Raw genomic sequence first — 12,240 nt, 5'->3', positions numbered from 1 at the left:
GCAAACTTTCCCCTTGAAGCTTGAAAGGAGTTTCAGTTACACTAAGGAAATCAGTCTCTCTCTTTCCCAATGCTTTTGGGGTAGTAACGTGTTTTCTCATTTGGGTCATAACAGTCAGCTTAGGAATTGTGAACAAATATATATGTGTACACACACACACGCACACACACACACACACGTGCGCTCACTCAAGTCTACCAAGGCACTGTGTACTACTGCGTGCTGTGTGCTAAGCTGAATGTGCTGAAGGACACTGCCTTTGGAACTGCGGCAGGGCAGCGCTTGTTGAGATTACATTACTTCTACAGTATAGAGCATGTGCTCTAGGAATATCATGGACATAATTACATATGAACATGTTTTGAAAGGGGTGGTCATAATCATGGGATTAATCTAAATTTTGTTGGTTCAGAGAGATCACAAATTAAGTTACAGTGACTTTTTAATCTGTGGAATCATCATTAATATAAAAATAAATATAGCTTCCTAGAAAATCTGTATTTCTAGAATACCTAAGTTTTGAGAAATTAGCTCAGTGTTTTACAATTCCTTCAATGTAAAGTAACTCAGTTTTTAGGAGCTGTGGGGAAACCATCCTGTTGCTACTCAGAGCTGGCATCAGTTAAGTCTTTAAAGATAGGAATTCTGTGTTGTATTTTTTAACATAACATAATGAAAGATTACCTTTCATTTTGCATATTTACTGGATAACTTTAACCATATGTAGTCACTTCAAATGTGTGAGGCCATTTATACTTTTTTATTTATTGGTTTGTTGCTAGGTAAGTGATATTGTTGGTTGCCATTTTTAACAGCCACATGAGATCATGTCTGCTTCCATGTCAACAGATCCTCTTGGGAGAGTATTTTCAATAAAAGCCCGGAAATGGTGACTCCTTTGCAGCTTCAATGTTGCCAGCGCCTGGTCGAGCTTTGTAAACAGTGCCTGCTAGTGGTTTACAAATACGCAAGTGACTCAAGAGGATCACTCTCAGGCATTGGTACTGACTGGGGTAATTCCAGGTACTTGTTTTACATTTCCTAGGTCCTGTGTGTTTTATATAAAGTAATGCTGCAACGCACTTTGAAAGTGAAAGTCTCTTTTTGTCTAGATGGCTAAAGAAAAGCTAAAGACTAAAAATCTATGCTTGCTACTATCTACAAGATTCTTTTAACTTGAACAATCTTTACCTTTAAAAGACTGAACAGGAACAGCCATCACAAACCTGAAGATGACAAAGTTAACCTACATGGAAATGATATTATTTAACTTAACATACTTTTCTTTCAAAAGCCAAGTAAGCGCATACAAAATGGTAATAAATTTAATTTTTCCCTCAGCAGGGATATTTTGTCTTTTTCCTCTATCCTAATATAGTTGAGAAGATGCTTTTAGTTTCATTTTTAATGTTCAGTATGCCTCTGCTATTCCTTTTATCACCAAATAGATCTGTGAGAGGTGGATTTTGTTAAGATCCATTTAAAAATTGGACTTTTATAAATATTGTCCAGTTAAAATAGGTAGTTTTCTAAAAAATGAAGATATTGTTTACTGCAAAGATACACAGAGTAAACAAGAAGTACATTTTAGCACTTCTCAAGACAATCGTAGTTCCCATTAGAATTAAAGACAAATGTCTTGGCTCAGATGGTAAAGAATCTGCCTGCAGTGCAGGAGACCCAGGTTTGATCCTTGGGTAGGGAAGATTCCCTAGAGAAGGGCATGGCAACCCACTCCAGCATTCTTGCCTGGAGAATTCCATGGAGAGAGGAGCCTAGTGGGTTACAGTGCATGAGATCTCAAAGAGTTGGACATGACTGAGAGACGAACACTTTCGCTTTCCTGTGACTTTTAGCATGTGTAAGTTTTTGTAGTAGTATCAAGAAAGAAGAGTATAACCCATGATTTTGAAAAACTAAGCGATAGTCAAAAGATAATAGGATCTGGTAACAATTGAATGGCTTCCCTGGTGGCTCAGTGGCAACCATACCACCTACCAATGCAGGAGCGTGCTAAGTCATTTCAGTCGTGTCCGACTCTTTGCCACCCTTTGGACTATAGCCCATCAGACTCCTCCGTCCATGGGATTCTCCGGGCAAGAATACTGGAGTGGATTGCCGTGCCCTCCTCCAGAGGATCTTCCCAATCCAGGGATCAAACTTAAGTCTCTTTTGTCTCCTGCGTTGGCAGGCAGGTTCTTACCACTAGTGCCACCTGGGAAGGGACTGTCAGCTCAATCCCTGGGTTGGAAAGATCCCTGGAGAAGGATATGACAACCCACTCCAGTGTTCTTGCCTGGGAAATCCCATGGACAGAGGAGCCTGGTGGGCTCCAGTCCATGGGGTCACAAAAGAGTCAAACATGACTTATTAAACAACAAACAGCAGTAATTGATAGATGGTGAGGAAAATGAACTACCATAGCTTGGGTTTTCTTTTTGAAACATCTAGAAATTGATCTGTTTATTAAAAAGATCATGGAGATATAATATAGCTAACTTTCTACAAAATTCACCTGCAACAGCAAGATGGCTTGGAATGCTTTTCACAAAAAGTATTGAGAGATATATGTTTAACCTTTGTTTGTCTTGTACCTGTCATTACACTATTGAGGTATAATGCAGTGTCTTTAACTCTCCCCCTGCAAACAGAAGCTGATTAATTTTAAAAATGGTAGAGGTAAAGTTAGATATTAATATTTAAAATATGTAAATACCAAAGCTGTATTTTGTAGTTTTAATGGTTTGACAGAAGCAAATTATTGAATAAAGCTCATATTACTTTTATTAATATTTTCATATGATTTTAAAAACATGATGGCCATCTTTAAGACATTACAACATATAAGTGAAGGGCCTTCACTTTAAGAATGATACTCTGGGATCATGATCAGGAAAACCTTTAATTCCACTCTAAGAAGGATGGTTTCAAACTCTTTAATATCGCTCTTAAAAATCCAGATTTCATAACCTATTTTCTGTTGAAGGATCATGTTACTTTTGTGGCTAAGCAAAATAAGATGAGTTTTGCTGGCTATTCTGGAGGAAGAAATTATACCTTACAGTTGCTTCAGTTTTTAAAATTTTCCTCCCCTTCTTTTGGTTGGAAGAAATATTTCTCCCCTGGCGATTTTGAGTTATGGACCCTGATAAATGTTCAGCATGACCCCAGTATAGTGATTATAAGCTTCTTAGGGGAGAGAGGTCAGTAAACACATCCTTCATTCCTTGCTAAGTTCAGAACCATTTGAGAGAGAAATGTAGGAGTCATACAGATGGTCATGAAAATGTAGCTTCATTACTGAAAAAAGCTATTGAGAGACATGATATAGATGAGAGTCATGTGTTTTCTAATGTTGAGTTCTAGAATTAAGTGTATCCATCCAGTCAAAGACAAAACTCTATCAACCCAAACCTTCCGCTGGCATTATCTATGAAGTCTTACTCAATTAGTGTTGGGAGGAGAGCAAGTAAAAATGCATTCTTTCTGCAGATAGGCTAATACAAAAAGAGAAAGGGGCTGAGCCAAGCCTGACTGATTCCTTCTTTTAAACCTGCAAATCAAATAATTTACTTCTGGTTAGAGCCCAGAAAATTTATACTGGTCAAAGTTTTAGTTGGAAACACAAAGAGAGAGAAATGAACATGTCCTTCCAGGTGGCGCTAGTGATAAGGAATCCGTCTGCCAATGCAGGAGACGCAAGAGACACAGATTCAATCCCTGGGTCAGAAAGATCCCCTGGAGGAGGGCATGGAAACCTGCTCCAGTATTCTTGCCTGGAGAATTCCATGGATAGAAGAACCTGGTGGGCCCCAGTCCATAGGGTTGCCAAGAGTTGGACATGACTGACTGAGCACATCTAATATCAAGATATTAAAGTCCAAGTTAATGTCACATTAATTTTAAAAAATGGGAAAAGTGGCTACATATTCTTTCCCTTGTATATTGGGAACCTATAGCATTTTGCTTTATATATAGGAGTCAATTAATTTGATATTTATTAATAGATTGACGGAATTCCAGTAAACTCTTCAAAACTCTAAAGGATGATGCCATCAAGGTGTTGCATTCAATATATCAGCAAATCTGGAAGACCCAGCAGTGGCCACAGGACTGGAAAAGGATAATCCTCATCCCAGTTCCCAAGAAGGTACACTAAAGAATGCACTAACCATCAGATAATTGTACTCATCTCCCATGCTAGTGAGGTCATGCTTCAAATCTTGCATGCTAGGCTTCACCATTACATGAACCAAGAACTTCCAGACATCCAAGCTGGGTTTAGAAAAGGCAAAGGAACCAGAGATCAAATTGCCAACATTTGCTGGTTCATAGAGAAAGCTAGGAAATTACCAAAATATCTACCTCTGTTTCATAGACTACACCAATATTAAAAAAAAACTAAGATCATGACATCCAGCCCAATTACTTCATGGCAAATAGGGAAAAGGTAGAAGCAGAGATCAATTTCCTCTTCTTGGGCTCTAAAATCATTGCGGATGGTGACTGCATCCATGATGCAGCCATGAAATCAGAAGACGTTTGCTTCTTGGCAGGAAAGTTACAACAAACCTAGAAAGTGTGTTGAAAAGCAGAGACATTACTCTGCCAACAAATGTCCATATGGTCAAGGCTATGGTCTTTCCAGTGGTCATGTATGGTTGTGAGAGCTGTGCTGTAAAAAAGGCGGAGTGCTGAAGGATTGATGCCTTCAATCTATGATGCTGGAGAAGGTTCCTGAGAGTCCCTTAGACAGCAAGAAGATCAAACCAATCATCTTAAGGGAAATCAACCTTGAATACTCATTGGAAGGACTGATGCTGACGTTGAAACTCCAGTGTTTTAGTCATCTGATGTGAACAGCTCACTTGTTGGAAAAGTCCCTGATGCTGGGAAAGATTGAAGGCAGAAGGAGAAGAGGGTGTCAAAGAATGAGATAGCTGGACGGCATCACTGATGCAAGGGACATGAACTTGGGCAAACTTTGGGAGATGGTGAGGGGCAGAGAGGCCTGATGCACTGCTGTCCATGAGGTCACAAAGAGTCAGACATGATTGGGCAACTGAATGACAATAACAACAATAGATTGATACATTTTATTTATAAAGTATACCTAGTAAAATATTAATTTATATTTATAAGTAAGTATAAGTATAGGGATTCCCTGGTGGCTTAGATGGTAAAGCGTCTGCCTGCAATGCGGGAGACCAGGGTTCGATCCCCGGGTCAGGAAGATCCCCTGGAGAAGGAAATGGCAACCCACTCCTGTACTCTTGCCTAGAAAATTCCATGGATGGAGGAGCCTGGTGGGCTATAGTCCATGGGGTTGCAAAGAGTCAGATACACTGAGCAACTTCACTTTCACTTTCATAAGTATGCCTAATATAAATAATGGATAGGGTATAGCTAAATATTTCATGAGGAAACATATATTTGACTGATTTATCTGTAAAATTAGAACATAAAGCGTGCATCAGTCAGGTTAATGGACCATCTTTATCTTGGCCACACATCTGCAGGATATTAATATTTCTTAAGAATATATTAAAGGTATATGTGGCTTAAAAGTATATGTAGCACCGGTTACATGGAAGAGAGTGGCCTTCAACCTTGCAGTCTCAGAAAAATAGCAATTTAATAGACACACCAAGAACTTCCCTGATGGTCCAGTGGTTAAGACCCCTCTCTTCCAGTGCAAGGGGCATGGGTTCCATCCCTGGCCAGGGAACTAAAATCCTGCATGCTGTGTGGTGTAACCAAAAAGAGAAAAAAAAAAATAGCCATACCAACTGAGAAGCTGTTTCTCAGAGGTGGACTCATAACTAAGCAAAACTAACTGATATTCACACCTGGATCATTAAATCTACCTCTGTCTCTATATCTGTATGCGTATCTATATCTATATCCATATATCTAGGATACTAGAGTCTTTAGGACCAGCTCAATATTTCACTATAGCTAGCCTTATTTCAAAGGCTTTGGGATTGCCAAACAATTTTTAGTCTCAGCATCTCTGTATTTCTATCTTTTATGTACTGAGCCTTCATATAAGCTCATTTTTGTGGCTAAAGTCATTTTTTAAACCTCTGAGTTAGAGCTTCTGCCTTTAGTAGAAGAGCACTAGGTGTTTGGACAAATCCTCCCTCTGATGTTGATAGGAAAAGCTGGACAAAATACCAACAAAACATTTGCTGTGAAAACATCAGAGAGGTAAAACCAGGTACTTTTTAGTACTGAATAGTGCTTTTGACAGACACATGGACCTAAGAGAAAAAAGTAGGAGTTCAGGACCTGTCAAAGATTGGGGCACTGATAAACAGCATAGATTCCTACATGTAATAATATCCAACACATTTTGCAAAGCAAAAGTTGACAGAATTACAGGGGAAAATATACAAATCTACAACCATTGAGGGAGATGTTAATATATATTTCTCAAAAGAATTAAAAACAAAGAAAATTATAACAATATGATTAACAGATTTAACTGTCACATAATAGTGAAGTCAATCACCTCAGAATACAATACAGTAAGCATACCTGAATCTTTTATAAAAATCAACTAGTGGAATGATGAAACATATTCAAAAAATTGAAATCATGCAAAGTATTGTATATCATCACAGGCCTTTCAGTTCAGTTCATTTCAGTCGCTCAGTCATGTCCGACTCTTTGCAGCCCCATGAATTGCAGCACGCCAGGCCTCCCTGTCCATCACCAACTCCCAGAGTTCACTCAGACTCGCGTCCATTGAGTCAGTGATGCCATCCAGCCATCTCATCCTTGGTGGTCCCCTTCTTCTCCTGCCCCCAATCCCTCCCAGCATCAAAGTCTTTTCCAACTCTTCGCATGAGTCAACTCTTCACATGAGTCAACTCTTCGCATGAGTCAACTCTTCGCATGAGGTGGCCAAAGTACTGGAGTTTCAGCTTTAGCATCATTCCTTCCAAAGAAATCCCAGGGTTGATCTCCTTCAGAATGGACTGGTTGGATCTCATTGCAGTCTTTAAAAGTAACAAAATCCATCCTTTTTGGAAAGATAAAAAATAAAATCATAATGGATGTAAATGTACTTAGGTAACAAAAATATTAGAAATAAAAACTTGCAGTATGTACATAAATCATTATCACAAGGAGACTTATAGACTTAACATATTAGGGAGGGTAAGGCAAAAATTAAATGATCTATCATCTTGAATGATGACATAATAACATTAAAGTAAACCCAAAGAATACAGAAAAAGTAAATAATAAAAACAATAGCAGAAATTAATAATATAATGAAGCAAACAGAATAAAGATCAACATGGCAAAAGTGGGTTTTTAAAAAGACTAATAAAATTGATCACTGTTGGGACTGATCAAGAATATAAAAGAAACAATTAACATCAAGAATAGAAATAGAGACATAACTACAGATACTACAAATATTGAAAATTAATTGCTGTTAAATTTGGTAATTTACATTAAAAAATTCCTTGGAATAAAAAATCAAAATCATTCCAAGCATCTTTTCTGACCATAATGCATTAAGATTAGATCTCAATTACAGGAGGAAAACTATTAAAAATTCCAACATATGGAGGTTGAACAACACACTTCTGAATAACCAACAAATCACAGAAGAAATCAAAAAAGAAATCAAAATATGCATAGAAACTAATGAAAATGAAAACACAACAACCCAAAACCTGTGGGACACTATAAAAGCAGTGCTAAGAGGAAAGTTCATAGCAATACGGGCATACCTCAAGAAACAAGAAAAAAGTCAAATAAATAACCTAACTCTACACCTAAAGCAACTAGAAAAGGAAGAATTGGAGAACCCCAGAGTTAGTAGAAGGAAAGAAATCTTAAAAATTAGGGCAGAAATAAATGCAAAAGAAACAAAAGAGACCATAGCAAAAATCAACAAAGCAAAAAGCTGGTTCTTTGAAAGGACAAATAAAATTGACAAACCATTAGCCAGACTCATCAAGAAGCAAAGAGAGAAAAATCAAATCAATAAAATTAGAAATGAAAACGGAGAGATCACAACAGACAACACAGAAATACAAAGGATCATAAGAGACTACTATCAGCAATTATATGCCAATAAAATGGACAACATGGAAGAAATGGACAAATTCTTAGAAAAGTACAATTTTCCAAAACTGAACCAGGAAGAAATAGAAAATCTTAACAGACCCATCACAAGCACAGAAATTGAAACTGTAATCAGAAATCTTCCAGCAAACAAAAGCCCAGGTCCAGACGGCTTCACAGCTGAATTCTACCAAAAATTTCGAGAAGAGCTAACACCTATCCTACTCAAACTCTTTCAGAAAATTGCAGAGGAAGGTAAACTTCCAAACTCATTCTGTGAGGCCACCATCACCCTTATACCAAAACCTGACAAAGATACTACAAAAAAAGAAAACTACAGGCCAATATCACTGATGAACATAGATGCAAAAATCCTCAACAAAATTCTAGCAATCAGAATCCAACAACACATTAAAAAGATCATACACCATGACCAAGTGGGCTTTATCCCAGGGATGCAAGGATTCTTCAATATCCACAAATCAATCAATGTAATTCACCACATTAACAAATTGAAAAATAAAAGCCATATGATTATCTCAATAGATGCAGAGAAGGCCTTTGACAAAATTCAACATCCATTTATGATAAAAACTCTCCAGAAAGCAGGAATAGAAGGAACATACCTCAACATAATAAAAGCTATATATGACAAACCCACAGCAAACATTATCCTCAATGGTGAAAAATTGAAAGCATTTCCCCTAAAGTTAGGAACAAGACAAGGGTGCCCACTTTCACCGCTACTATTCAACATAGTTCTGGAAGTTTTGGCCACAGCAATCAGAGCAGAGAAAGAAATAAAAGGAATCCAAATTGGAAAAGAAGAAGTAAAACTCTCAGTGTTTGCAGATGACATGATATTCTACATAGAAAACCCTAAAGACTCCACCAGAAAATTACTAGGGCTAATCAATGAATATAGTAAAGTTGCAGGATATAAAATCGACACACAGAAATCCCTTGCATTCCTATACACTAATAATGAGAAAGTAGAAAAAGAAATTAAGGAAACAATTCCATTCACCATTGCAACGAAAAGAATAAAATACTTAGGAATATATCTACCTAAAGAAACTAAAGACCTGTATATAGAAAACTATGAAACACTGATGAAAGAAATCAAAGAGGACACTAATAGATGGAGAAATATACCATGTTCATGGATTGGAAGAATCAATATAGTGAAAATGAGTATACTACCCAAAGCAATTTACAAATTCAATGCAATCCCTATCAAGCTACAGCGAAATTTTTCACAGAACTAGAACAAATAATTTCAAGATTTGTATGGAAATACAAAAAACCTCGAATAGCCAAAGCAATCTTGAGAAAGAAGAATGGAACTGGAGGAATCAACTTGCCTGACTTCAGGCTCTGCTACAAAGCCACAGTCATCAAGACAGTATGGTACTGGCACAAAGACAGAAATATAGATCAATGGAACAAAATAGAAAGCCCAGAGATAAATCCGCACACCTATGGACACCTTATCTTTGACAAAGGAGGCAAGAATATACAATGGATTAAAGACAATCTCTTTAACAAGTGGTGCTGGGAAAACTGGTCAACCACTTGTAAAAGAATGAAACTAGATCACTTTCTAACACCACACACAAAAATAAACTCAAAATGGATTAAAAATCTAAATGTAAGACCAGAAACTATAAAACTCCTAGAGGAGAACATAGGCAAAACACTCTCTGACGTAAATCACAGCAGGATCCTCTATGATCCACCTCCCAGAATTCTGGAAATAAAAACAAAAATAAACAAATGGGATCTAATTAAACTTAAAAGCTTCTGCACAACAAAGGAAACTATAAGCAAGGTGAAAAGACAGCCTTCTGAATGGGAGAAAATAATAGCAAATGAAGCAACTGACAAACAACTAATCTCAAAAATATACAAGCAACTCCTGCAGCTCAATTCCAGAAAAATAAACGACCCAATCAAAAAATGGGCCAAAGAACTAAATAGACATTTCTCCAAAGAAGGCATATGGATGGCTAACATGAAAAGATGCTCAACATCACTCATTATTAGAGAAATGCAAATCAAAACCACAATGAGGTACTACTTCACACCAGTCAGAATGTCTGTGATCCAAAAATCTGCAAGCAGGAGAAGGTGTGGAGAAAAGGGAACCCTCCTACACTGTTGGTGGGAATGCAAACTAGTACAGCCACTATGGAGAACAGTGTGGAGATTCCTTAAAAAACTGGGAATAGAACTGCCTTATGACGCAGCAGTCCCACTGCTGGGCATACACACTGAGGAAACCAGAATTGAAAGAGACACATGTACTCCAATGTTCATCATAGCACTGTTTATAATAGCCAGGACATGGAAACAACCTAGATGTCCATCAGCAGATGAATGGATAAGAAAGCTGTGGTACATATACACAATGGAGTATTACTCAGCCATTAAAAAGAATGCATTTGAATCAGTTCTGATGAGATGGATGAAACTGGAGCCAATTATACAGAGTGAAGTAAGCCAGAAAGAAAAACACCAATACAGTATACTAACACATATATATGGAATTTAGAAAGATGGCAATGATGACCCTGTATGCCAGACAGCAAAAAAGACACAGATGTGTATAACGGAATTTTGGACTCAGAGGGAGAGGGTGGGATGATTTGGGAGAATGGCATTAAAACATGTATACTATCATGTAAGAATCGAATCACCAGTCTATGTCTGACGCATGCTTGGGGCTGGTGCACGGTGATGACCCAGAGAGATGTTATGGGGAGGGAGGCGGGAAGGGGGGTTCATGTTTGGGAATGCATGTACACCCGTGGTGGAGTCATGTCAATGTATGGCAAAACCAATACAGAATTGTAAAGTAAAATAAAGTAAAAATTAAAAAAAAATTCCTTGAAAAACACATATTACCAAAATGACACAAGACAATATAGAAGGCTACCAATACCAAAGGCTACTGTACCTTTGATACTAAAATCTGACCAGGATATTATGGCAAAGGATAATGAAAGTTCAGTCTCACTCTTGAACATAGATGCAAAAATCTTATGTAAATATTAGCAAAATAAACCCAGAAACCTTAAATAGGATAATGTATCATGACTAACTTTTGTGTATTGAATCTATTTAAAGGTACAATAAAATTAAAATGTGATCAGTGTAATTTTACTAGAATAAGAAATCATTTAAAATACACAGACAAGTCATTTGATAGAATTCAATATACATTTTTGCTTTAAAAAATGATTACCAGGTTAAAAACAAAAGGGAAATTCCTTAATCTAATAAAGAGTAACTACAAAACCCCTACAAGCATATACTTAATGGCGAAATGTTGAAGTCTTTTGAGAAGAGAAACAAGACAAGATTACCTGTTAACTACTTCTGTTTATCATTATACTTGACCTGGCTTACTCAAGGAAGCCAGTCAAGAAAGTAAAAGGCATTGGATTTGAGAGAAAGAAATAAAACTCCTTACTAATGGTTGTGAGGACATTCATAGCACTCATAATCTAAATAACTCAACAGATAAATTACCAAGTAAACCTACCAATTTTGATTAAATCAAAATGTGAATAAAATCAATATTTTTTCCATATCAATAACAAACAGATTAGATAAAATGTCATTTTTAATAGCATCAAAGAATAACCAGTACTTCAGAATAAAAAGCAACAAAAACATGTAAGACCCTTATGCAGAAAAATGTAAAAGATGTAAAGTTATACCTTATATTGATATTGAAATCAATATCAATATGTCATTTCTTCTCAAATAGTTCTTCATATCTATAAATTCAACATATTCCTCACATAAATCCTAACAATTTTTTTGCAAGGTGAAGAATTTGACTATTTGTTCTAATATTTATATAAAAAACAAAGGGCCAAGAATAAACAAGATATTCTTGAAATAGTGGGACTGATTTACTACACTGTGCTCAGAATTATAATAAAGCTACAGTGTTTGAGCGAAAAAGTTGGCTTACACGTCAACATTCAGAAAACTAAGATCATGGCATCCAGTCCCATCACTTCATTGCAAATAGATAGTCAAACAGTGAAAACAGTCTTTGGGCTCCAAAATCACTGCAGATGGTGATTGCAGCCATGAAATTAAAAGACGCTTACTCCTTGGAAGGAAAGTTATGACCAACCT

At 36.8% G+C, this 12,240-nt stretch overlaps 1 protein-coding gene across 15 annotated transcripts in view; it reads left to right on the top strand.

Annotated features, from left to right (window-relative positions):
* TTLL7 (tubulin tyrosine ligase like 7) overlaps positions 1-12,240 on the top strand; it is a 171,394-nt gene that overhangs the window by 143,324 nt on the left and 15,830 nt on the right. For 9 of the 15 annotated variants that reach the window (XR_006059911.1, XR_009599635.1, XM_042250312.1 and 6 more), the window contains one exon: positions 850-1,023. The exons of 2 other annotated variants lie outside the window; for them this stretch is intronic. Coding sequence is in view for 8 of the 13 variants with exons in the window: in XM_042250312.1 (XP_042106246.1) it covers positions 850-1,023 (174 nt within the window). In the remaining 5 variants the exon portion in view is untranslated. Of the gene's footprint in view, positions 1-849; positions 1,024-4,007; positions 9,712-12,240 lie in introns of those variants that run through there. 4 more of the 15 variants (XR_006059909.1, XR_009599633.1, XR_009599631.1 and 1 more) reach the window with 2 other exon arrangements.

This window comes from Ovis aries, chromosome 1 (assembly GCF_016772045.2).
Source record: "Ovis aries strain OAR_USU_Benz2616 breed Rambouillet chromosome 1, ARS-UI_Ramb_v3.0, whole genome shotgun sequence".
NCBI lineage: Eukaryota > Metazoa > Chordata > Mammalia > Artiodactyla > Bovidae > Ovis > Ovis aries.
This window is presented reverse-complemented; position numbering and strand designations above follow the sequence as displayed.